This window comes from Herpailurus yagouaroundi, unplaced genomic scaffold, assembly GCF_014898765.1.
Source record: "Herpailurus yagouaroundi ecotype Mexico unplaced genomic scaffold, PumYag 184, whole genome shotgun sequence".
Taxonomy (NCBI): Eukaryota; Metazoa; Chordata; class Mammalia; order Carnivora; family Felidae; genus Herpailurus; species Herpailurus yagouaroundi.
Genome location: NW_024412415.1, coordinates 16,669,906 through 16,695,876, shown reverse-complemented (window position 1 = coordinate 16,695,876; position 25,971 = coordinate 16,669,906). Strand labels below are relative to the sequence as shown.

At 36.3% G+C, this 25,971-nt stretch overlaps 1 protein-coding gene across 2 annotated transcripts in view; it reads left to right on the top strand.

The window, feature by feature from the left end:
• Positions 1-25,122, top strand: part of SPPL2A (signal peptide peptidase like 2A) — a 53,720-nt gene extending 28,598 nt beyond the window's left edge. Inside the window, exons 7-16 of one of the 2 annotated variants that reach the window (XM_040492680.1) lie at positions 3,353-3,449; positions 3,876-3,977; positions 5,154-5,235; positions 5,772-5,846; positions 9,679-9,735; positions 9,931-9,984; positions 10,422-10,524; positions 12,338-12,415; positions 13,850-14,010; positions 24,822-25,122. In XM_040492680.1, the coding sequence (XP_040348614.1) occupies positions 3,353-3,449; positions 3,876-3,977; positions 5,154-5,235; positions 5,772-5,846; positions 9,679-9,735; positions 9,931-9,984; positions 10,422-10,524; positions 12,338-12,415; positions 13,850-14,010; positions 24,822-24,896 (884 nt within the window). In that variant the 3' untranslated portion in view covers positions 24,897-25,122. The remainder of the gene's footprint in view (positions 1-3,352; positions 3,450-3,875; positions 3,978-5,153; positions 5,236-5,771; positions 5,847-9,678; positions 9,736-9,930; positions 9,985-10,421; positions 10,525-12,337; positions 12,416-13,849; positions 14,011-24,821) is intronic. The other variant, XM_040492679.1, reaches the window with a different exon arrangement.
• The last annotated feature ends 849 nt before the right edge of the window (positions 25,123-25,971 follow it).

The following is a 25,971-nucleotide window of genomic DNA, read 5'->3' as shown; positions in this document are numbered from 1 at the left end:
TCAGATTGAAAATATACTACATCTTCAGATAAGAACACTACTTCATATGACTTGAAAGAATTGCTGTGATCCCTAAGTTTCCCTCTCTGCACATAAAGCTTGATAGCCCAATATCTAAGCAGCACACTAAAACTTTATTATTTGAACTTTATTAAAAGTTTATTAAACTGAATTCGAATTTTATTCAAATTGCTAATTGATTTGCCTCTGCTCACTCCCAAAGTGTAGTTTGTTCTTTTGTCAGCTTGCAAATCAAGATGTGTTGCTCATATTTTGTTTTGCTTGTATAAACAGTCAGGATTATACTACATCTAAAGACATACAAACATGCAAGGACTTGCCTGTGGTCTAGATAGTAACTGATACCTTTCCTTTAAGAAGGTAGGGGTAGGAACTGTATGGTCTTGCCCATCCCCTGGACTATCTTGCTAGTAGCCTGAAAGAATGGAAATTTGCCATCTCTGGCTGATGTACAGCACAAAGAGGAGGGGACCAGGATATAGGGCAGTGTGCCTCATAAGAATTGGCAAAAACCCTTTGTAAAAAACTGCTACAGACTGTGGTGCTTATTTAGAGAATATTAGTAAATTTTCTGGACTAGAAAACTGAGGTTAGTTTCAGCTTATTGTCTAATTTCTCCTGTCTACTATGACATATATTTCCAATTAGAAAAAAAGAATTATTTCAGGGCGCTTGGGTGGCTCAGTAAGTTGGACATCTGGCTCTTGATTTCAGCTCAGGTCATGAACTTGCGATTTGTGGGATCAAACCTGCACTGAGCATGGAGCCTTCTTGGGATTCTCTCTCCCTGTCTCTCTACCTCCACCATCCCCCACCCCCATAAACATTAAAACATGAAAGAAAAATTAATTATTTCAATGTCACTCCTATTTCAATCTGTTGCTGGGAGAATAGATACTAGGAAAGTTATTTCTATTACATTGTCATTGTGCAGCTTATATTTCTAATTTAATACACAGCCTTCAGTTTGCATCTGACCCAAAGTCAGTTAATTAGTGATCTTTGAAAAGGGATTCCTCTACCCTATCCTAAAGCATGTTTTCATTTTTGGTGAGAAATTTCTTTAAACTTATTGGTATTTAAAAAGCCTTGTTTATAAATGTAATTTTTTAAATTTTTTAATTATATTTGAGACAGAGAACACGAACAGGGGAGACAGGCAGAGCGGGGGAGAGAGAGAGAGAGAGAGAGAGAGAGAGAGAGAGAGAGAGAGAGAGCAGCTCCACACTTAGTGTAGAGCCTACCATGGGGCTTAATCCCAGGACCCTGGGATCATAACCTGAGCTGAAATCAAGTCAGACGGTCAAATGACTTAGCCACCCAAGGCACCCCTATAAATGTAATTTTTAATGTAAGAGGGAGATCGTTAAATCTCATGGTTTATCCCAGGACATGGGATTTAATTATGACTGACTAAATCTATGTGATATTGCAAAATTTATTTTTATTTTGGTTCCTTATGGTTCCTTTTGGCTAAAGTTGCTGCCATTTTTAATATATGAAATGTATCAAATTGTGAGGTTTCCCCTTACCATTTAATGTTAAGTCATGTTCAAGAAAGTAACTAAAGGGGCGCCTGGGTGGCGCAGTCGGTTAAGCGTCCGACTTCAACCAGGTCACGATCTCACGGTCCGTGAGTTCGAGCCCCGTGTCGGGCTCTGGGCTGATGGCTCAGAGCCTGGAGCCTGTTTCCGATTCTGTGTCTCCCTCTCTCTCTGCCCCTCGCCCGTTCATGCTCTGTCTCTCTCTGTCCCAAAAATAAATAAACGTTGAAAAAAATAAAATAAAATCAGTGAAGTCTTCTCTCTGACCACAAATTATTAAAAAAAAAAAAAAAAAAGAAAGTAACTAAAGATAGTTATATTAACCATATTCTTTCCCATGCCTAATCATTTTCTTAGTATAGTAGGCATTGAATAAAATACCTAAAACTCTGTTTGGGTCTCAAGAGCATGATTTCTACCTATGTTTTAAAACTTGGGTGGGCAACCTTTGGTGTATGATTTACCAAACATAACTTGGCAATTTTTTACTGTCTTTCTTACTGCTTACATTACCATATATAACTAGTAATAACAAGTAACAAGGAACTAAAAAAGTAATTTGTCCAAGTTCATCAATTAGAAAGGGGCCAATAGTTGAAAACAAGGATATCAGAAAATTGGGGAATGGTAGCTATGTTTCTAAAAAAGGAATAGTTTTGCAGACTCGTGAACAAGATCTAAGTTGTCCAGCTACAGAAACAGCAAGATGCCAGGTGATTTTTCAGGCTTTTTTGTGACATTCTAAAGATTCAATAGAAGCTGTATTGGTTAAAAAGAAGAAGATTGATTTACTGTCTCTAGATTACTCTCTTTCTCACCTACACAGAGTTATAATTTTCTGAAATTTAGTGGAACTTGAAAAATTCAGGTAAAATTTGTATTTCCATTGTGAAATTTTGAGAAAGCTAAGAAAGTGAATATTTTATTTTAAAGTACAATCATTTCTTCCCCTGTTTAGGAATAAGGAGATTAAATGTAATTTTAAATAATTGTCAAATAACTATAACTAATACAGAAAAATAATTGAATTTTAAGTACCTTAGTTTCATAGCATAACAGAGTTTGTTTAAATGGATTTGGTTTTACCACAGATCAAGTTATTAGAGATAAATTCCACCGTAGGAAAATATAGATAGCGTGGTTAATGTCTAAGGTAGGTGTCAGTTCTCATCCTTAACCTGCATTTTTAAAAACATTTATACTATAAATAGTATACTATTAATACTATTTTTAAAAACATTTATACTATTTTTATACTATTTAAATTATTATACTATTTATACTGTATTTATACATATACTATGTTTATTTTTTAAAGAGAGAGTAGATCCAAAGCAGGCTTTGCACTGACAGCCCAGAGCCCAATGTGGGGCTCAAACTCACAAGCCCGAGAGATCATGACCTGAGCCAAAGTCAGACATTCAACCACCTGAGCCACCCAGGCACCGTATATTGTTTTCTTAATTTGTCCATTCCTTACATTTAAATACTTAGAAATATGTACAACTCACTTTGTAAACATCTTTAACAGACATGTTAGTTTGAATCATTGAATGATAGAAACCGTAGAGACAGCTTCAGCCCTTGAGCAATCCTACCCACTCTTCAATGAAACTCAAGTTGTAAATATTTTCAGTTTAGTAACCTATTCAAATTATAGTATGGTCACTGCATTGAAAGTATCGTGTTTCAGTAAGAAAGCTAAACCTTAATATTGCTTGTATAATTATTTTCTTATCACATTTCCTTTTGTTCTCATATAACTTAGTGTCTTGTTTTTTTTCTAGTTTATGTTATGATAGCAATTTTCTGCATAGCATCAGCAGTGAGTCTGTACAACTGTCTTGCTGCACTAATTCGTAAGATACCCTGTGGACAATGCGCGTATGTATCTCTTACAAGGAATTCTATAACGTTGGTATTTGTAATTTAAAATGATACAGGGAAAAGTAGGAGTGCTGTTTTAAACCTGTGCAATCCAATATACATGTGGCTGTTTAAAGTTAAGTTAATTAAAATTAAATAAATTTAAAAATTCAGTTCCTCAGTCTCGTTAGCCACATTTCAAATGCTAATAACCACATGTAGCTACTATATTGGACAGCACAGATCTGAAACATTTCCATCATCACAGACAGTTCTCTTGAACTGATAAAAGATTTTTTGATGTATCATTTGTTGTACTTAAAATTTAAATTGATATTTTAATAACTTTCTTGTGACTGTGGTTAACATTTGCCATTTCTCATATTACATGAACATTGTAATTCATCTACAGAGTAAACTAACCTATTTTGATCTGTTTTTTAGGATTACATTTCGTGGCAAAAGCATTGAAGTGAGACTTATCTTTCTCTCTGGACTATGCATAGCAATATCTGTTGTTTGGGCTGTATTTAGAAATGAAGATAGGTATGACTACTCAGTGTATTTGCTCTTAGATTAAGAATACATTATTTTATATCTTGCATGATAATTATGCATTTTGGTTAGTATGGATTTTTTTTTTTTGCTTTTATCCCAGAATACCATAGTCTTGAAACAAGCTAAATAAATACTTAAATAAACAGATCTTATGCTAATGGATTCAAGGTCATATAGAGAAGCAAATATGTATTATGATTTAAACATCTAAGCTGAAATAGGCTTCAAAAATATACTTAATTATGGTATACCCACACAAGTACAATGCAGCTGTTAAGGATGAAGATCTCTATGAATTGATTTGCAGTGATTTCCAGGGTGTATTTTTTTTTTTATGGTTATTTATTTATTTATTTTTGAGAGAAAAAGAAAGAAAGCGAAGGAGGTGCAAAGAGAGAGGATACAGAGAATCCCAAGCAGTCTCCATGCTGTCAGCACAGAGCCCAGTGTGGGGCTTGAACTCATGAACTGTGAGATCATGACTGGCCCAAATCAGGAGTCGGGATGCTTAACCAACTGAGCCACCCAGGCGCCCCCTAAGGGTGTATTTTTAAGTGAGAAAAGGATATCTAGAGTATGCCATCTTTTATGTAAGAGAGGAAATACACAGATATCTGTCCATTTGCAGGAAGGATAACCAGAAAAAAATTTTAACTTTTTAATGGTTTATTAATAAAATTATTAAAGCCCAGAACCACTTATAGACTAAAATTTGGAAGCAAAACGTATACAATTTTTGGCAGCTTCAGTTGATAATTATGCATATCAATTCCTTGTAGAGTCTGTTACATAGATCTTATTTCCTTTAGATTGTAGCTCTCTGGATGTATATTAACACTAATATCCTTTGTTTTGAGCTACCTTTCTAAAAGGGACCTGTGTATAAGTTCAAAGGTTAAAGATAAGTATGCACTATATCTGATATATATTCTGAGGTAGCCTTTCAACTTTTTCTTAGTATAGTGGTATTCGTTATTCTAGGACAGTAAACTGATAAATATGGAGCATATGAGAGGTTTTTTGGTCATTATAATTGCTGTTTAGTAATCAAATAGTCAAATCATAGCAATTGAATGATATCACTTTAGTGATCTATTTCTTTTGAAAAGTCCCATCTAAAAATAACTACATAAACCAATTAAAGTTAACTTCTTTTGATTTTAGGTGGGCTTGGATTTTACAGGATATCTTGGGGATTGCTTTCTGTCTGAATTTAATTAAAACACTGAAGTTACCCAACTTCAAGGTAAAGTATACTACTTTGCTAGCTAAAATATTTTTTTCTTTTTAAAAAAACTTTATTAGTGTATAATTTACATATAATGCACCCATTGTAAGTGTACAGTTTATTAAAGTTTTGCAAATGAATGATTTTGTAGCCACCGTCTTAATTATACAACATTTCTCATCTCTTCAAAAGCTCTGTTCTGCCCTTTTGCTATCAGTCCTAATAAACAGCCTCAGCCAACCACTGATTTGGTAGCTAAAATATTTTTAATCATTTGTATAATATGTCAGTTTCACAAAATCCTTATAGACAAAATATCAACAAAGAGCATTTCTTTGACTTAGTGATTCATTTTTTTTTAAAGAATAGGATAAAGAAGATAAAATTTTTAATGTGATAGGTAGAATAAAGGTATAAATAATAATAACTGTTAAATACCTTTCAAAACTAGTGTTCAAATGTAATTTCACGTGTTTATTTGTACTTGCAAAATAGTATAATCTCTTAATTTAGATATTGAAAATTTGACCTTTACATGTTTCTTTTTTCAACAGTCATGTGTGATACTGCTAGGCCTTCTCCTCCTCTATGATGTATTTTTTGTTTTCATAACACCATTCATCACAAAGGTATGAGAAACATGCTAAAAGATGAGAATCTTAAACCTGCTCTTAGATGGTTGATTTTGCAGGTATTTACCATTGAATGCATTCTAATTCTCTTTCAAAAAATTGTCATTGAAATTGGCCTTTTACTAGGGGATTTTTTTTTTTAAATTTTTTTTTCAACATTTATTTATTTTTGGGACAGAGAGAGACAGAGCATGAACGGGGGAGGGGCAGAAAGAGAGGGAGACACAGAATTGGAAACAGGCTCCAGGCTCTGAGCCATCAGCCCAGAGCCCGACGCGGGGCTCGAACTCACGGACCGCGAGATCGTGACCTGGCTGAAGTCGGACGCTTAACCGACTGCGCCACCCAGGCGCCCCGACTAGGGGATTTTTTTTAAGCCTTTAAGTTATTCTACTAAAGAAAAGTATCTCCTGGCTAATCATGAGAACACAAATTTTCTTCCTACTCATTTTAAAGTAACTTTTCTTATTATAAAACAATAAATGTCTGCCATAGATAATATAAACAGCAAAAAGAATGAAAATGTGTCATTGCTGCTTTCCTTTCTGTACCCCTAATTTGAGACTAAGAAAGAGCACCTAATATGAGGCTCTGTAACCTTGTTACCCTGGCAGGTCACTCAGCACTTTGTGCTTCTGTTTCCTAATCCGTTCCATGAGGGAGTGTTGGCTAGCATTCCAGCCTTCCTCTTCCATCAGTAGAATTCTTTTGGGCAGAACTGACAGAACCCACTGTAACCTTTCTATATCAGAAAGGACCCCTCCTCTATCCAAAGCCCCTCCTCTATCCACCAGAGGCCAGGGTGGGGCTGGGCCTCAGGAGAAACTAGACCCAGGGGCATATACTCTCCGTTTCCACTTCTGTCCATTTGTTCACTGTCGTAGACTGGCTTTTTCTATGAGGTTAGAATCGGCAGCTGACAGCTCCTGGTTCACCTAAACCAGCCCTGCCGCTAGCTCTTCCATAAAATGGCATTGCTGTTCCCAGAATAAGGGAGAGGTGTTGGGTGAGTGTGATAGTCCTTCATTACTTGTCATGATTTTCTGCCTTATCTCAATTCCTATCTTGTGAGTATTTTATTGCTCAGTTCTCCCAATTTCCCCATTTTATGTTGAGTCTTATTTTGTAACTTTATATCATCTCTTTATCCTTTGTCATTCTCACATATTCAGTATCTGATATTATAATCACTATGTTTTTTTCCCATTAGTTCTTTATTCTTTAGCCCCTGTCATCTGTGAAATCACTGTAAAATTGCACTTTTACTATTTGCTATAATAGCATAAATATGTGGCACAAACATGTGCCCTGTTGGGAGCTAAAATGCAAGTAGGTAGTAAATATAGTTAACTGCCCCAAATTAGAGCTAACTGGACCATTTTAACTAGAATCTTTCTGTGCCTTAATGATGAGCCATTTGACTCAGTGACTTTGTTGAGCAAAAGTAACCTTTTTAAAGCACAGAATTAGTATTATGGATTATAACAAAAAATGTCAATTAATGAAAGCATTGTTTTAACATTTATTTATTTTTGAGAGAGGGAGAGAGACAGAGCATGAGGGAAGGGCAGAAAGAGGGAGACAGAGAATCCCAAGCAGGCTCTGCACTGCCAGCACAGAGCCCAGTGTGGGGCTTGAACCCATGAACCATTAGATCATTACCTGAGCTGACACTTAAGAGTTGGACACTTAACTAACTGAGCCATCCAGGCACCTGAAAGCATTTTTTTAAGTTCTATCTATAGCTGTCCCATCTTGTATCAATTTATTCGGTTCAAAAAAATGTTTTTGTAAGTCACTCTAAAGGGATCTCATAATGAAAGTAAAGCATTTTCTGTACAAAGCCATTCTCATAAATCAGCAGATAATCCTAGCATATGACACGTTTATTACACAGTGGATATAGATATGAACTGTAACTAAACCCTTAACATTTTTTTTCCATTCAGTTTTAATACTGGAGTCTCAGAATTTTAAAGATACAGGACAATAATAAAGGTGTCTATGAGCCCTCTCTGTTTATTCTCTGCCTAGAGAATTTTTCATCTTCTTTTTTTTTCCATATTAGTTCCCACCGATCAGGAATGTGATTTCTAGTAATCTGATCTGGTGTAAAAAATTAGGGGGCGCCTGGGTGGCTCAGTCGGTTAAGCGTCCGACTTCAGCTCAGGTCACGATCTCGCGGTCCGTGAGTTCGAGCCCCGCGTAGGGCTCTGGGCTGATGGCTCAGAGCCTGGAGCCTGCTTCCGATCCTGTGTCTCCCTCTCTCTCTGCCCCTCCCCCGTTCATGCTCTGTCTCTCTCTGTCCCAAAAATAAATAAACATTAAAAAAAAAAAAAATTAGAAGTGCTCTTTGAAGTTCACTAGTGCAGATTTACTTTAACACCTTCTTCTGAGTTTAGTTTGCTTGTTTTATTAAGGCTGTAGACCTTACCTTAGTAGGTAACTCAAAATAAAAATTACATATATAATTTCTGATTTTTGAGGTTTTTTTAACTGAAAATTTTAAGGATTAAACATTGGGCATTTTAAACCTATTTTTCAACTCTGGTGTTAGTAGAGTTTTAATGAGTAAGCTGAGCAGGCCGGCTATAAGAACCTGTCTTCATTTTTTTTCCACCCACCCTGTAACTTGGTATAGTATCTTACAAATACTACTTAGATATCTTTGAATGTAGGAGAGGATGTCAGTGATGTTCTTTACTTAAGTGTTTAAAATAACAGAAAATGAACCAAAATGTACTCTGTCTAGAAATTAAATCACATTATGGTAATTTGCTATAAGGAACTGTATTTAATATTAGTCTATTTTCCTAAACTCCTGTAGCACTTAACCCTTCTGTAACCTGAAGCTTAACATGAGGAAAAGATTTCTGTAGCTAGAGATTGTATCCTTTCTACTCAGCTCAGGTATCAGTGAAGTCCTCTTAAAAACACTAAAGTGATTTCTCCAATGTTCCCCACCCACATGGAAAATATTATAACTAGTCGATCAAATTCTCCTTATGCAGCATTTATTTATCTTCCTACTACCTATTTGGTGATATACTCATCATAATGTAAAGCATAGATGGATGCTTCTAGCAGTCTTAATTTGCTGCCTCCAAATGTTTCCCTTTCACAACAGACTTGGCTATCAGGAAAGAACTATTAAGGAACTCCTCGCACAGCCCACATAAAAAGGCCTTAGCCAGATACCATGGATGAAATTCAGCTAAGGTTAATGTTTTGATTGGGACATAAAAAGCTGGCAAGGCTGAAACTGGACAGGAGACAAGCTTAAGATGTTTCTCAAGTTCTTTAGGACTGGGTCTTTTCAAGTTTGGCTTCATTGTTATTATGGCAAGTAGGCAGAAGGTCAAATGTCTTTTTTATTCAAAGAAAGTTACCAATATTTATTACAAATCAGATTTTAATATTTCTTGTGTCTCTATTCATTGTTATTGCTAAAAATGACTAAGGGCACATAATATATGACATAATGTAACTACAAGCACTTAAAATTTATAGCCTATTAAAAATGCTAGTAGCTGTTAGTTGTCAGTACAGATCACTGCCCAAAGCTTCACTTGAATAATCTGTGTGTGGTTTATCTGCTAGTTTCTGATCATTGTTGAGCTCTAATAGTGTGAAGCCGTATGCTAGGTGAATTTTGTTTTAGATGGCTCCAATTTTTGCTAGACTCTTTTAGGAAAAAAGTGTTCTACAGCCCATTTTTCATCAGTTTTCTGTAGGCCATTAGCCATGGGGTCAAATTATTTTTGAATACTGGTAGATTGTTCTCTTTAAGTGATTGGGCAATTTCTTTCATCTTCCTCCTCAATTTTAGAATGGCGAGAGCATCATGGTTGAACTTGCAGCTGGACCTTTTGGAAATAATGAAAAGGTAGGGATGGCAATTAAATAGAAATGGCTGCCAGCATATATATGTGTGTCCAGTTAATAATTTTGCCTTCCTGTATAATTCATTGGTCATGTAGTGCATGTTAAGGTATTGTAAAACTTTATTTCTCGCAAAATATAGCCCTTTTCTTAGTTATTCTAAATTATTAAATACCTATTGACTTGGGTTTCATCCTAGAATGATGGAAACTTGGTGGAAGCCACTGCTCAACCCTCAGCTCCCCATGAGAAAGTAAGGATTGTATTTCAGATATGTTCATTGGACTTTAAATCATACCCTCTGAGACAAGATTCTTCTTTGGGGGAAAAAATCCAGATTGCAAAAAAAAAAAAATAATAAAAAATTTTAAAAAATCTATGTCAAGGCCTCAGTCCGATTTTTGGTAAAAAGGGAAAAAAAAGGTTAGATGCGGGGATACTAGATTAATACTGTCAACCCTTATGTGTGTTGGGTTTCATTTTTCCAAACTTGTGTATCTATTTCTTTCAACCTTTCTATAGATTCAGAGTATATATGTATAGTTTATGTTCTCTGATTTCAAGTTCTTCTAAAATGTCTATTTAAAAGTTTTAAAACAATTACTCTCATATCCTTCCCTTTCTAAGAGATGTGGGTAAATATTCCTAAGAAGTTTATTGGTGCCTTTTTTTTTCCGCCCATAATTACAGTTACCGGTAGTCATCAGGGTACCAAAGCTGGCCTATTTCTCAGTAATGAGTGTGTGCCTCATGCCAGTTTCAATACTGGGTTTTGGAGACATTATTGTACCAGGTAAGCAATAGTAACAATTTCAGTACAAATATACTGATGGTTTAAAATCGCCAACATTTAGTATCTATTGAAAGTTACCTACTCTGTATTAAGTATTTGTAGCTATGGCTAGAGCTGAGTCAATGACCAAGATAGGAAAAAAAAAAAAAAAAGGCATTTCAAGGGGTAGAAGAAAAAGCCCAAATGGTAACAACCAAAGATATCTCCCATGGCTCAAAAAAAGTTTCTTAGAGGAAGCACCTAGAATCAGTTTGACCTACTTCCCCAAGAAAGTTTATAATAAAACTCTTCAAAAGTTGAATTTAATAATACGAAGTGTATTGTAATTTCTATTACTTCTATTTTAAAATAATAGTTACATGGCATTATAATACCAAAAAAATAGAGCATATGGTCTGTCTTCTTTGATAGTTGTTGCAGGTCTGCATATTCTCCTCACTGGGCAACCTACAGTGTAAACTTAATCCCAGCCCATTAATAATATAGCTTAGAAGTAAAAGACTTAGAAGTCTTTGCTAATCAGCTGAGAGATTGTCCTTCCTTGCTTTTCTTGCAGTCTCTCTGTACTAAGTGCCTGTGAAGGGTAAAAAGTACGGCTGCTTCTGAAAAAGACTTTTAGTTTACATAGTAAAGCCAGATAGAGAGAAGCTAACAGCTCTGCCTTGTGAGTTGGTATGGTAGAGTCCAGTGCAGCAACTCTCTTAGTTCATTTTCTAGGATAGATCACGTTAGGCCACAGAGCAAATCTTAGCAAGTTTAAGAAGATTGAAATTACATACCAAGTATATTTTCTTTTTTTTTTTTTTTTGGGACAGAGAGAGACAGAGCATGAACAGGGGAGGGGCAGAGAGAGAGAGGGAGACACAGAATTGGAAACAGGCTCCAGGCTCCGAGCCATCAGCCCAGAGCCCAACGCGGGGCTCGAACTCACGGACCACGAGATCGTGACCTGGCTGAAGTCGGACGCTTAACCGACTGCGCCACCCAGGCGCCCCCCAAGTATATTATCTGACCACAGTGGCATGAAACTAGAAATCAGTAACAGGAGGAAACTGGAAGATTCACACGTACATAGAAATTAAACAAAATAGTTTGAACAACTAAAGCATCAAAGAAAAAATTAAAAGAGAAATCAAAAAATACTTAAAAAAAATGATAAGAGAAACAGCATTCCAAAACATATGAGATACAACAAAAGCAGTTTAAGCAGGAAGTTTATAGTGATAAGCACATAGATCAAGAAAATAGAAAAACCTCAAATAAGCAGCCTAACTTTCCGTGTAAGGAACTAGAAAAGAAGAACAAACTAAGCCCAAAGTTAGCAGAAAGAAGGAAATAATAAAATACAGCAAAAATAGAGAATAGGAAAACAGTAGAAAAGATTAATGAAACTAAGAGTTGGTCCTTTGAAAAGCTAATAATGACAGACCTTCAATTAGACTAAGAAATAGAGAACCTACCTCATTAAAATTCTAAATGAAAGGAGACAATACAACTGATACCACAGAAATATAATAAAAAATTTTCTCCATATCATAGAATGTTAAGCAGCTAATAAAAAATCATGTTTTTAAAGATTGTTTAATGGCTTGGAAAAATGTTTAAAAATGGCATTAAGTTAAAAAAAAATCAGCGTTTATAATTTTGTCCAGAATTTGTGGGTACTTTAATGTTCTCATGGTATAAAAAAGAAGGTTAAATATAATGCAGTGTGTGCTGTTGCAGTTAAATTTGTGTTGCTGTTACTGTTTTAAGAAAATAATGTGGAGTTTGGGTTTTCTTGGTTTTTTTTAATTTATTTTTTGTTTTTTAGGACTGTTGGTTGCATACTGTAGAAGATTTGATGTTCAGACTGGTTCTTCTTCTATATACTATGTTTCCTCCACAATTGGTAAACTTCTGTTTTTTTCTATTATGTTTGAATTATATTGTCTGTAGGAAAAGGTAGAGGTGTCAAAATAAGGAGTCCGGGATTCTAATTCTTCATCATTAACTAATAAGACAAGTTTTTCCATCAAAAAGGAATAATACTTTAATACCTATATCATAAAGTTTTTGAGGTTTAAAAAAATTATATATGAAAGTAAATCAGTAGGTTTTATATTAGATATAAGCATATTTTATATGCTTTATTAGCTTTATTAGCTTATTAGATATAAGCATATTTTACATGCTTTATTAGAGCATATGGCACATCAGTAATCAATAAATTGTATAATATTAGATTTTCTTAAAATACTATATGAATAAATGTGTATGTATATAAATGAATTTATGGCACAATAACATCTAACCTAGGACAGCAGAATTGTCATTTATCCCTTTACTTCCATTATTGAGAACAGACAAGAATAGGAAGTAAGCCAAAAAATACTTCTAAGCATATCAAACAGGTATCTCAAAGTTCATACACCAAAGTGCTTTATTCTTAGGTAAGCAGCCTGTACCAGAACCATTTACATACTGTGCTAGCAAGGTTTTCAATTCCATAGTGGAGTTAAATGCAGTAACTTAAGAATGTACACTAGCAATAGAGAAGGGTATTACTAGAAACAGGTACCTGACGGCAAGAAAGAACAGCTAAGTGAATGAAATGATGACAAAAAGAAAAAAAACATAAAGAAATAAGAAAAGCAGTCTAAGGATATTAAGAATGATACTGTCTAAGGGCATTAACATATTAAAGTCCAGCACCAGTCAGTGTGATAGAATAAAAGAACACTCAATGAAAAGCAGATTACAGGGTTCTCTGTCCATTGTGCTGTATAATTTTGGGAAGTTCACTTAACTTCCCTGGTCCTCCATTGCCTCATCTATAAAATCAGGAGGTAGACTGAATTGTCTGTCAAGGCTCTTCTAGCTCCAATGTTCTGAGATCCCATGTTCGTGATGAGACCCTCAGTCATTAAGGAAAGATCAGATGGTGTTTGGTATGCACTTGTTGAAGCCCTGGAAGTATATAATTAAAATTAGGAAGATTTTTCAAAGCAACTTTTAGTACCCCTTGGTACAGATTTTAGTTATCCAAAATGTGCAATGACTTACCATCCTTAACAGTGACTAATTGAGACTTTTGAATTACTGTTTTTATCAATGATTGATGATTAGGGTAATTATAATTGAAATACTAACTAGTTTCCAAATTTTCAAAAGCTCTGTAGAGTGTCTCTTCTAATTGCTGTCTAGGAAAATGATGAAATTAGGAAAAAAGTCATAGGGCAAAAATATCCTTAGAAATATTTGAAAACCACCACTTCAGTGAGGGAGTCAAAATCTGCCTTTGGTAGCATGTAGAAATGACTGATAATTTGTATTCTTCTTATAGCCTATTCTGTTGGCATGATACTTACATTTGTGGTTCTGGTGCTGATGAAAAAGGGGCAACCTGCTCTCCTCTATTTAGTTCCTTGCACACTTATTACTGCCTCAGTTGTTGCTTGGAGACGTAAGGAAATGAAAAAGTTCTGGAAAGGTAACGGCTATCAGGTATGTGCTTCTTCTATCTTGGTTACCAAGTTATCTTAGGACGTAATTCAGTGACTAACTTTGGCTGGGAACTGCCTATATATATACATCAAAGCTTTTATGTGCCCAGAAGTTACCTTGGATCTGTCAGGATGTCCCAAGTTTTTTCCATCATTACTCCCTTACTGTCCACCTGCTGCATCATCAGTTTTCATCTCATCTGATGCCAAAATCCTGGTGACTCCAGGTGAGACTACCAAGAAGCAGTGGGAGGGCATCAGGGAAAACCACAACAGCATTTCAACGTAAGTTTTCAAATCCGCACAGGAAAGTAGGCTTCATGAAAAATAAAACTATAAGTACAGAATTTTTGAGTCTGATATTAGCTATTTATTTATATAGTTAGAGTCCTAAGGTTTTGCAGGTAAAAATTCTACTCTCTTTAGTACCTAAAAGGGTCTAACTAAATTCAGTAGGGTACCCATTTCAGATTTAACTGGATCAAGGCAGACCTTTCTGTAAAATCCCTGGAGCAGAGGAAATCATGGTATCAGAACCTGTTATGTTTGCATTTTTTCTTCATTACAGTTAAGCCCCTTTCTCCTTTTTCTAAATGTTCTTGATATTCCAGTAAAATTTGTTTCCATTGAAATTAAAGGGGATTGGGAAACTCTAGCTTACTAAGGTCAGGGTCATCACATTGATTTTTTTCATGAGGCAGTTAGCTCTGCTTTGCCTATTACAACAAACTACTGTCCTCCATCCACCCTCATACGTGTGTGTTAGTGGTCACATGAGCAAAAATAGAGATACTTTGGGTGGGTGGCTGCAATTCTGTTAGTAGGTAAACAGTTCAAAGTTCATATCCATCTTGCAGTTGGTCTACGGTATCATCTTTATTTAACAAGAGGTGATTAACTCATTAAGTTAGACTACTATAATTTGAAGAAGCAGTGGTCTAGAATTCTTTTGGGTAAATCTTGTAATTCCTTTGAAATTTCGTTAAAATAATAATACTTGCCCTGCCTACTTCACAATGCCTTTGTCTCAGCTTATGTTTATGTGCATGGAATTATGGCTACAAGGCCCTTGACTAAGCCAGTAAAATAGCATGTAACTTTTACATGAAGAAGGCACCCACACAATTTTTTATTTTTATAGATTTTTAAAAATTAAAGTATGTCCTACAACATACACTCTACTTCTAGCCTTTGAAAGCCACATCCCAGAAAGTGCTCTTCATAACCATTTTCTTAAAATAGTTTTATTTTCATATAGCAAATGTTAATTGAGCAGTTCTGTGAGCCAGGTACTATTTTAGGTGCTGGTGATAAAAGATGAACAAGTTAGAAACAGTCTTACTCTCATGGCCTCTTGAAAGTGAGATGCTTGTGGAGGATGCAGATAGTCACTAACAAAGTATGATAAATGTATTTATTCGCTATATAGGGTGCCATGAAAGCTAGCAATGGGATACCCAGTGCTTGTGGTTTTGTGACAGAATCAAAGGTGATTTAGAGAAGTCTTAAAGAATGTTAAATTTATGTGTTGAAACTTGAAGCCTGAGCCATGTGTTCCATGTGGAAAGAACCATGTCTTGAAAGGCTCAGAGGGAAGAGAGCATGGCACATTCTAGAAACTGAGTGAAATTTAGGATGACTATAATGTTGAGTAACAGTAGGAAATGAAAACTGGAGAAGGAAACAGGGGTGACAGCCCATAAGGTCTTGTAAGCCAAAGACCTTCAAAGAGGTCTTTGAACTCTTATCTTGAGAACATAGGAGACCATTTAAGGGTTTTAAGAAATCTACAAAATGGATTGAAGAAAGGAGCAAAACTTAAAGCAGCTATTATAATCAGGGGCAATAGTAGCCAGAATCAATACAGTATTGAGATCAAAAGAAGAGGACGAAGTCCAGAGAAATTTAGAGTCATAATTAATGGAATACAGTGATAGTGCCAGTATAGGGAGAAGAGAAGGAAATGGAGTCAGGATTTCTGCCTTAGGTAACTGAGTAGGTAGATGTGATACCATTCATAGAGATAAAGAAGGGCAACAGGTTTGAGGAAAATGGTAATGAATTCAATATTGGACATTTTAGAGCACCTATAGGACCAACAAGAAGACAGAAATACTAGGCAAATGAATGAATGTCTCCTGATGTGCAGGAAACAGACCTAGCTAGAGACAGAAATTTGGAAGCACCGAGTGAGAACACAGAGGGAGAAGCAGCAGCTCGGGACAGAACTGTGAGCAAGAAGTTTCTATCTGATTCACTGGTTATGAGGTAGAGCAGGACAGAGAAGATGAGTACATAAGGAGATTTTGATTAGGGTTGACATTAAATTTTTAGGTTAGAATTTAAATTCGGAACTGTTAATGAGAACACATATAACTGTCTTACAGAATGAAGTATGTGTCTTGTTATTTTCATCACCAGCATTTTTACTTACAAAATTTTCCTTCCCCTTTAATACAGCTTTTAGAGCATTTTATTTTAAAAATGTGTGCTTATTACAGAAAATTTTGAAAATATAGAAAAACACAAGAAAAGGAAGTCCACCAATAATTCCACCACCTCGAGGGTGGGCGCTCTTAAGATTTATGTGAGTTCCCTCGTGTGCCTTCTTGGATAAATGCATATGTGGGTAGATGATGCCATACTCCAAAGAGTTCTCTGTTTTGTTTTTTTCACTGCGTGTTATTTCATTTTTAAATTCCTTATTAAAAAAATCATTTTAATGGCTATGTAATACTCTCAAACACATGTACTGTATTTTACTGCCATTTCCTTTGACCCCGTAATTTCTCTTCAGGGGATTGTCCAGAAAGTGATTAAACATTTGGACAAAGTCGATGTGAAAAAATGTTCATTGAAGGATTTCTGATTATCCTTGTTCTATTATAATGATTAATAGGTTAATATTATTAGTGGCAATTAATGAACTAAAATTTTTACATACACCCTAATCCTGTTTTTACTTTCTTTTTTTGTGTGTGTGTTTTAATTACAAAGTAATGCATGTTTACATTCTTTAAACAAGTAATACAAAAGTGTCTAAAGTAAACATAGAACGTCCTTTTCTAACTATTCCACATGCCCCCACCTTCCGTTAGGGCCAACTACTTTGAACATTTTGTGTGGAGATCTTTTTATGGCAACTCACACTACAAATAGTTGAATTTTAAAGATGTCATATACGTAAATGTAATAACATTGTGTTTCTTTGAAAATACAGCTCACTTTCTCTCTGGTTTATTACCTTTCCTCCTTTCTCTCTATGATGTTTATTGAGGGGAAAGAGGATGGTAGGTAAGGAAGGAATTCAACCAAGGGATGCATTTATATTCCCTATGAACAACTCCTCTGCCTTAGACCATCCAAGTTTCATTCTCATTCTTAAAAATAGTGATCTTGAAAAAAACTAGAATTCTGCTTCACAGTAACTACCTATGAAGGGGAAGACCACTACAGCTGACACAAGCAGTAGTAAATAACCCCAGCAGGGCAGACTGCTGTAGGCAGTAGTAAATAACCCCAGCAGGGCCTTAATCATATAACATAGAAGCTAAATAAGACAATTGGTTGTAGGCAAATTCACTTTAACATACCCAAAAAGGTAAAACAAATTTGCAGGGGTGGAGAGGGGTGGACAGGGAGGCAGCTTGTGAACTTTGTTTTACAGTTTAACTATATTAAAAAAGAAAAAAGGGTGCCTGGATGGCTCAGTTTGTTAAGCATCTGCCTTCAGCTCAGGTCATGATCTTACAGTTTGTGAGTTCGAGCCCACATCGGGCTCTCTGATGTCAGCACAGAGCCTGCTTCAGATCCTCTGTCCCCCTCTGTCTCTGCCCCTGCCCTCCTCACACTTTATGTCTCTCTCTCTCTCTCTCTCTCTTAAAAATAAACTTAAAAAAAATTTTTTTTAAAGAAAAAAGATTAAGAGAAAAAAAAGTAAGACAACTTTGGTTATACACTTCTCACTTTTGGAGTGTGATGTCATCATTCTATTAAGTAAAGATATTCAGAATATAAAATAGCACATAGTAAGAAAAGTGTGGAGTCTGGTACCAGATTACCGAAGTTTGAACTCTGATTTTGTTCATTATTAGCTACATGGCCTAAGACAAGTTACTTAGCTTCTTGGTGCCTCAGTTTCCTCCAGTGTAAAAAAGAATAATAATCATCCTATTTCAGAGGGTTGGTTGTTGTCAAATATGCACATTGCCTAGAATAGGGCCTGGCATATCATAAACACTGTGTATTTGCTGCTATTATTTATAGGAATTGGGTTTTCTGTTTTGGTTTATTTGTTGCTTGGCTGTTACTTTTCAGTTCATTAACTAGATTTCTGTTTTCCCAGTTTGAATATTAAAACTTAAGGTGTTTGTTAAATCTAGTTCGTTTAACTCAGTTTGCAAAAAGATTTGATAGCCATCACAAGCCTCAGAGGAAAAAGAAATCTGTTAAATGTGGTCATTTTCTCACTGTACACTAGACTTTAAAATATGAAGAAAAGGCACATGCTGAAATTTTAGGCAAGCTGGTTGCAGAATATTACAGACTGCTGCCAGGAGAGAATCTATTTTTTTAGAAAACCAGCATTTTTGAAACTTATAGAATATAATGCCTTCACAAAGTTATCCCCATTGTGAAAAAGAAAATGTCTTACTACTTTTGTCCAGCCTTTAAACTTAAAATTAGGGGCACCTGGGTGGCTCAGTCAGTTAGGTGTCTGACTCTTGGTTTGGCTCAGGTCGTGATTTCATGGTTCATGAGTTCAAACCCCACATTGGACTCTGCATTTACAGTGTGGAACCTGCTTGGGATTCTCTTTTCCCTCCCTCTCTGTCTGCTCCTCCTGCTGTCTCTCTCTCACTCTCTCGCTCACTCGCTCTCTCTCTCTCAAAATAAATAAACTTTAAAATATACAGCAGTTCAGGGGCACCTGGGTGGCTCAGTTGGTTAAGTGTCTGACTTTGGTTCAGGTCACGATCTCACAGCTCGTGGGTTCGAGCCCCGCTTCGGGCTCTGTGCTGACAGTTCGGAGCCTGGAGCCTGCTTTGGATTCTGTGTCTCCCTCTCTCTCTGCCCCTTCCCCGCTTGCGCGCTGCCTCTCTCTGTCCCTCAAAAATAAATAAACATTTGGGGTGCCTGGGTGGCGCAGTCGGTTAAGCGTCCGACTTCAGCCAGGTCACGATCTCGCGGTCCGGGAGTTCGAGCCCCGCGTCAGGCTCTGGGCTGATGGCTCAGAGCCTGGAGCCTGTTTCCGATTCTGTGTCTCCCTCTCTCTCTGCCCCTCCCCCGTTCATGCTCTGTCTCTCTCTGTCCCAAAAATAAATAAACGTTGAAAAAAAAAAAAATTTAAAAAAAAAAAAAAAAAAAAGAAAGAAAAATAAATAAACATTTAAAAAAAATTTTTTTAATATATATATATGTATATATATGTGTGTGTATATATATATATATATATATACACACACAGCAGTTTCCTTTTTTAAAAAAAAAATGTAGCTAAACTCAAAATTAATTTAGCTTGAATGTTGACATTTGTGGGAAACAGTATATTATAGGCCTTGGAATCAGTTCTGTCAAGTCACGTCATCTCTTATGACTGTCTCCTCATCCATGAAATGAGGTTGGATCTACAGGCAGGTGGGAAAATCTAATCCATAGTGGTGGGTTAGCCCAGGGCTTGGTAGGCAAGTGGATGAGATCAGGTAAGGCTAGGCAGAGGCTTTGAAAGTACAACCTGGAACCTCAAAAAGTCTGGTAAAACAGAGGGAGGCAAGGTATTGACCCAGTGTAAGACACACCTGAGGGTCAGCCCTGAAATCAACCCTCAGGTAGTTCCTGGTTCATCTCTCAGGCTAGCAGTGTCATAACCTTTTCCCTTCTCTCCCTCTGCCTCCATTATTTTCATAGCATTGCCAGATGGTTTCCAGAATATCTCTTATAGTATTCCCAACTCAAAATCTTCCTTCTCCAAGCAGATACCCAAGAGTTCTCCACTTGAAATTAGATTCACCTTTCCCCATATTTTTTGTGGATGTTGTATTTTAAATACTTATTAATATTTGCTTCACAGTGTAGATATTTATGTATACCTTCCTCAGTTCGTTATTATCTCAAAGGTATTAGGAACCCACACTGCTGATAACAGTATTTTATACACTATAAATTCTCCATTAGTGTTATTGAAATTCTTCATGCAAAGCATCTGTAATGTTCAGTCCTTAATCCACTGACCTTTAGTCACTTTTGTGTGTATGTGTGTAAGTTTGTGTTTTAGCAGCCCTCATAAAATTGCCAAAATTATTATGTTTGTTTTGTTTAAAAGTGAGACACTTTTAAACGTTAAATTAGACTAGTATCTTTACAGTCTTTATATGTAATCATTTCTTTTTGCAAGTGCCAACAGTTTTTGCTACTTTGTGACATAAGCAAATACAAAATGGGTAATATAAAATAGAGCCAGAATCTAAGGTGGTGACATACTTGTTTATGCTATTAATCATTTAGTTCATTCCAATACCTGATACTAGAGTGGGTTCAAGAATAATGGTGGTAAATCAGGGCACCTGGATGGCTCAGTCGGTTAAGCATCTGACTTCAGCTCAGATCATGATCTCATGGTTTATGAGTTCAAGCCCTGTGTTGGGTTCTGTGCTGACAGCTCAGAGCCTGGAGCCTGCTTCAGATTCTGTCTCCCTCTCTCTCTGCCCCTCCCCTGCTCATGCGGTCTCTGTCTCTGTCTCTCTCTCTCTCTCTCTCTCTCAAAAGTGAATAAACATTTTTAAAAATTAAAAAAAAAAAGAATAGTGGTGGTAAAAAGCAGGCCTTTGCACTGGGGATTTTTTTTTTTAATATATGATTTACTGTCAAATTGGCTTACATACAACACCCAGTGCTCACCCCAACAAGTGCCCTCCTTCAGTGCCCATCACCCACTTTCCCCTCTCACCCACCCCCCCATCAACCCTCAGTTTGTTCTCTGTATTTAAGAGTCTCTTATGGTTTTTCTCTGTCCCTCTAACTTTTTTTCCCCTTCCCCTCCCCCATGCTCTTCTGTTAAGTTTCTCAAGATCCACATATGTGCACTGGAGATTTTTTAAATGTCATGGTTAGCCTTTTTATACTTTTTTCCAAAGGGGAAATTATACTCCATTTATTTCTAAAACTGAGACTTCATGGAAGTACTTTAGTATTTTACTTAGAGTCTTTCAGCCCTTTCCATTAATTTTTCTGATCAAAAGAAGTAACATTTCTATAGGATTTCACTAAAATATTACTAATTTGGAGATCTTAATTGTATATTATTTTCCTATAATTCAAAGCCACTTACACTATTATTTACTATGAACTTTTTTCTTGAATGCTTCAAGAAAATACTTCAGCTTTTTTTTTTTAATGCTTCAACTCATGAATGCTTCAAGAGTTACAGTATTCAATTCCATGTGATTGTACTCAAAGTCTTAAGTTCTAATTAGTGTAGAATAAATAAAGGTGTTTTTTTCTCTAGAGAGAAAAATCAAGCAGTGGCATAATTACTTTGGCATAAAGAACAACTAAAAGAAATCATCATTTTAGGGGATTTTTTTGTTTGTTTCTAAATCAGTGGAGTTAGAGTTATGCAGCAATCTCCAATGGGCTCTTTTACTCTGGATAGGAAGTAAGTGTTCGGTTTGTTGATATCCAGTAAACAGTGGGTTTGTCTCTGTTAAATGTCACTAGTGCTTCTAATTATTTTTAGAAGTCACAAGCTGTAACTGACAAGTCCGAATACAGAGATACTTAGAACAACACTGCTTTAGTATCAACAACTCTCCGGTTACCTCTCCCCCTTTAATGATAGTTTTATTAGAGTGTTTCTGGAGTCCGGTTCACTTATAGATAGGCAGAACTATCAGTAAATGCCAGGCAAGCTGACCCAATTTCAGAGGACATCTTTCCAAATCGACCTTGCTTATTTACAAATATTATGAAGAACTATACCAATTTTGCCAGTTAACTTTATTATCTATATTAATTTTTGTTATGTTTTTTTTTGTTTTGTTTTGTTTTGTTTTAACGTTTATTTATTTTTTTGGGACAGAGAGAGACAGAGCATGAACGGGGGAGGGGCAGAGAGAGAGGGAGACACAGAATCAGAAACAGGCTCCAGGCTCTGAGCCATCAGCCCAGAGCCTGACGCGGGGCTCGAACTCACGGACCGCGAGATCGTGACCTGGCTGAAGTCGGACGCTTAACCGGCTGCGCCACCCAGGCGCCCCTTGTTATGTTTTTAAAAACCTATTTTGGGGTGCCTGGGTGGTTCAGTTGGTTAGACATCCAACTTGATCTCAGCTCAGGTCTTGATCTCAGGGTCATGAGTTCAGGTCCCACACTGGACTCCTCACTGGGTGTGAAGCCTACATAAAAAAATTAAAAAAAATTTTTTTTTATGTTTTTTATTTTATATTTGAGAGAGAGCATGAGTGAGCACTAACAGGGGAGGGGCAGAGAGACAGAGACAGAATCTGAAGCAGGCTCCGGGCTCTGAGCTGTCAGCACAGAGCCTAACGCAGGGCTTAAACCCACGAACCGCAAGATCATGACCTGAGCTGAAGTCAGATGCCCAATCGACTGAGCCACCCAGGTGCACCCCCCCCCAAAGTTTTTTAAAAATAAAAACCTATCTGGGGGACCTGGGTAGCTCAGTCAGTTAAGCATCTGGCTTTGGCTTGGGTCATGATCTCACGGTTTGTAAGTTCAAGCCCCATTATCAGGCTCTTTGCTGACAGCTCAGAGCCTGGAGCCTGCTTTGGATTCTGTGTTTCCCTCACTCTCTCTGCTCCTCCTCTACTTGCGCTCTGTCTCTCTCAAAAAGAAATACACATTAAAATAAATAAATAAATACGTACATACATACATACAAACCTATTTCAAGGTCATGCTTTATGTTTCTATATTGCTTTGCTTTCATTGAAAAGTAGGTAAAGAAAAGTAAATAAAGAGTACAGATGTTTACTTCTTAATAAGTTGATTTTGAAAGTTTTTCTTTTAATCTAATACATTGCTTATGTAGTTAGGAATTAGATTATAGTGCCAGTGAGGTAACTGAGGTTTAGGAAAGAAGAGGCGTGTGGTAACGTCGGGAGTATAGGCTGTCATTAGGGTACAATTGCCAGGGTAAGCAGGTCTTGGGGAAGAAAGAGGATTTCCCCAGCACCCATTCTGCTGAGGCCACTTAGTTCTCTTTCCCCACAGCTCCAACCTCTTATCCTCAGAGCTTCTAAATTGCTAGAAGAAAAGGAGCCTAAATATATCTTACATGCTTCTCCTTTCTGTCCCTCATTTGAATTATGACTAAAATCAACAGTTCAACAACTTCATCTTATGTTTCATCTAGTGAAATGTTTGGTAAATATGTTAACCTTTCTTGATTGGGCCTTCCCCCCCCCCCCCCCCCGAAGTGCTACGAACATGTAACTATCTTAATGTAGGGAATATCTTTGGCAAATAAAGGACCTCAAAACTGCTTTGGCCTTGAGATGACTTGTAGAGTACTGGCAGGTTTGGGTTTTATAAGTTGTCTCTGTTACTTGAGACAATTGTCAGCAGAAGCTTCAGCTCATGTTGTGTTCTTCTTGTTTGGCAAGTTCAGAGACCCCGTTTGGAAATGACTCCACCTTCTGCTTCCTTTTCCAAAAAACACTGAAGCTTTTAGAATCCTTTTACAAAAATAGGAACATTTATCTTGCTGGTCTTTCTTCTAATTCTTGATAAAGAAGGGAAAATGTGCATCACAATACTGAAAATTAATCCCTAATCTAAAAATCTTTGACAGTCTTCACAAAGACAGTAGGTACTTTCTTTCTATTTTTAAGCAAGTTTATCTGAAGAAGAAACTGAAAACATGTAAGCAGTTTCTTCTTCCTTCATTCCCAAATATGAAAAGATTTATTTAGGAATATGGAGCATAGCTGAAGTGATCATTTGAGAAAAGTTTAACTGGTAATTCCCCTAAAGTAGTCTATAGCAAATGTAGTCTTGATTTTATTTTCAGATACTCATTTGACCTTTTAAGTACCTTCAGTATATTTGTTTTTAGTAGAAATGTTTGTCATACAATGTTTCCATAATTTCATGTATCATTCTTTTTTTTTAGTGTTTTATTTATTTTTGAGGGAGAGAGGCACACAGAGTGCGAGTGGGGGAGGGGCAGAGAGGGAGGCAGACACAGAATCTGAAGCAGGCTCCAGACTTCGAGCTGTCAGCACAGAGCCCAATGTAGGGCTCGAACTCATGAACTGTGAGATCACGACTGGAGCCGAAGTCAGATGCTTAACCAAGTGAGCCACCCAGGCACCCCTCAAGTATCATTCTTAAATTGTCTTACAGTCAGTTCAAGGCATCAACCAAGTTACACTGTCCCCAAACCAGCAGGTATTCTCAAAGTGACTTGTGGGGTCATTTTTAGTTTTTTTACCTTTAGGAGTGAACACTGCCTGGAATAGTGTCCTAGATTAAGCATCAGGAATATCTTCCTTTTGTGGTAGAGTTCCCATTGCCATGAAGGGCAATTCGTATTGGGAAATGGAAATAGTAGAAGATCTAAAGAAAGAGTTCATCAGGTTGGCTCCGAGTCAAATGATGAGGCTTTCTCTGTCACCCTGATCTTATTCTTAGAGCATGGATGTTGAGCCACTACCTTGCTCCAAAAGGAGTGCTCAGTCCCAGGGAGTACTCTGTGTCCTTTTTAAAAAGTGGGAATCCTTTTGCCAAATTAGTGAATATTGAGGGCAAATTGAAAATTTGCATTTCCTAACTTGTTTTATTTGTGCCTAGGTGATGGGCCACCTGGACTATGCAACAAATGAAGAAAGCCCTGTGGCTGCTGGCGAACAGAATGTCCAACAATAATATTTTGTAGACCTGTCAGTTGATTTTCTACAAATAGAGTTTGACTTTTGAAATTGATTTTTGAATTGACAGTCTGAAAGAAGCTTCAATGATATGCTTGCAAATATATATTTTTAAAGAGCTGGTACTGACAATTACATCAAATAGTTGAAATACATTTGCTTTTAACTATGTTAAAGTTGTGCCTTCACATTAAATAAAAGCGTATGGTCTGTGTAATTTTCAAGATCTATTATACACAGTATATTTTTCTAAAAAACTGTCTTGACCCACCCCTCTACTAAAATCTGTTTCTTTCAACTCTTAATGATAGATAAAAGTATTTCTGTCAAGGTGAGTTTATGAACAGATTTTACTGTAAAGAATTATATAAACTTTATGCTCTATAGAAATAACTGCTTAAGATCATGCTAGAAGGCAGTTCAGCGATGAAATTTTGGATCTTTTCACTGCAGTGGTTAGAAAAATAGGATTTGGGAATATCTATAAATGCGTATTTTTGTAGCATAAGGTTTTTTTAAAAATCCCAGTCTTTTTTTAAACTTGAAAATCTGAATTACTTTAGTCTGCCTATGTATTATATTAAAATATTTTTCCAGATATAAAGAAACATAATATATAGAACTAGTCTTCAGTTTTCAGTGGTCTGTTTTTCTTGAAGAGGTAGCTTAAATTTCTACACTAACATTCAATTTCACCATGGTATTTCTTACCTCTGGAATTTGGTTCTTTTGGTGTTAAGGCTTGATATTTTGTAAAATATTTTTTAGTCAACTTTTATATTAACACATGTGGCTCATTGTGTGAGTATAACATCCCTAACCATCTCTTCTTACCCCCTCATCCACCACCTTTTTTTCCCCTAATTCCCACTCCTTTCCCCATAGGAAAGCACTGTTAATTTTTTAATATTTTGATGGAGGATGACTTACTAATATACAAAGTGTGCTCCAGAGGAAAGAATTGGAGACAAAAGACAGGAGGCTGGGTTAGTCTCAATTTAATGACAATAAAAGAATTTGAGTAAATTGTCTTAGCATAAAACCCTTGTATCTCAGTTTTCTCATCTGCAAAA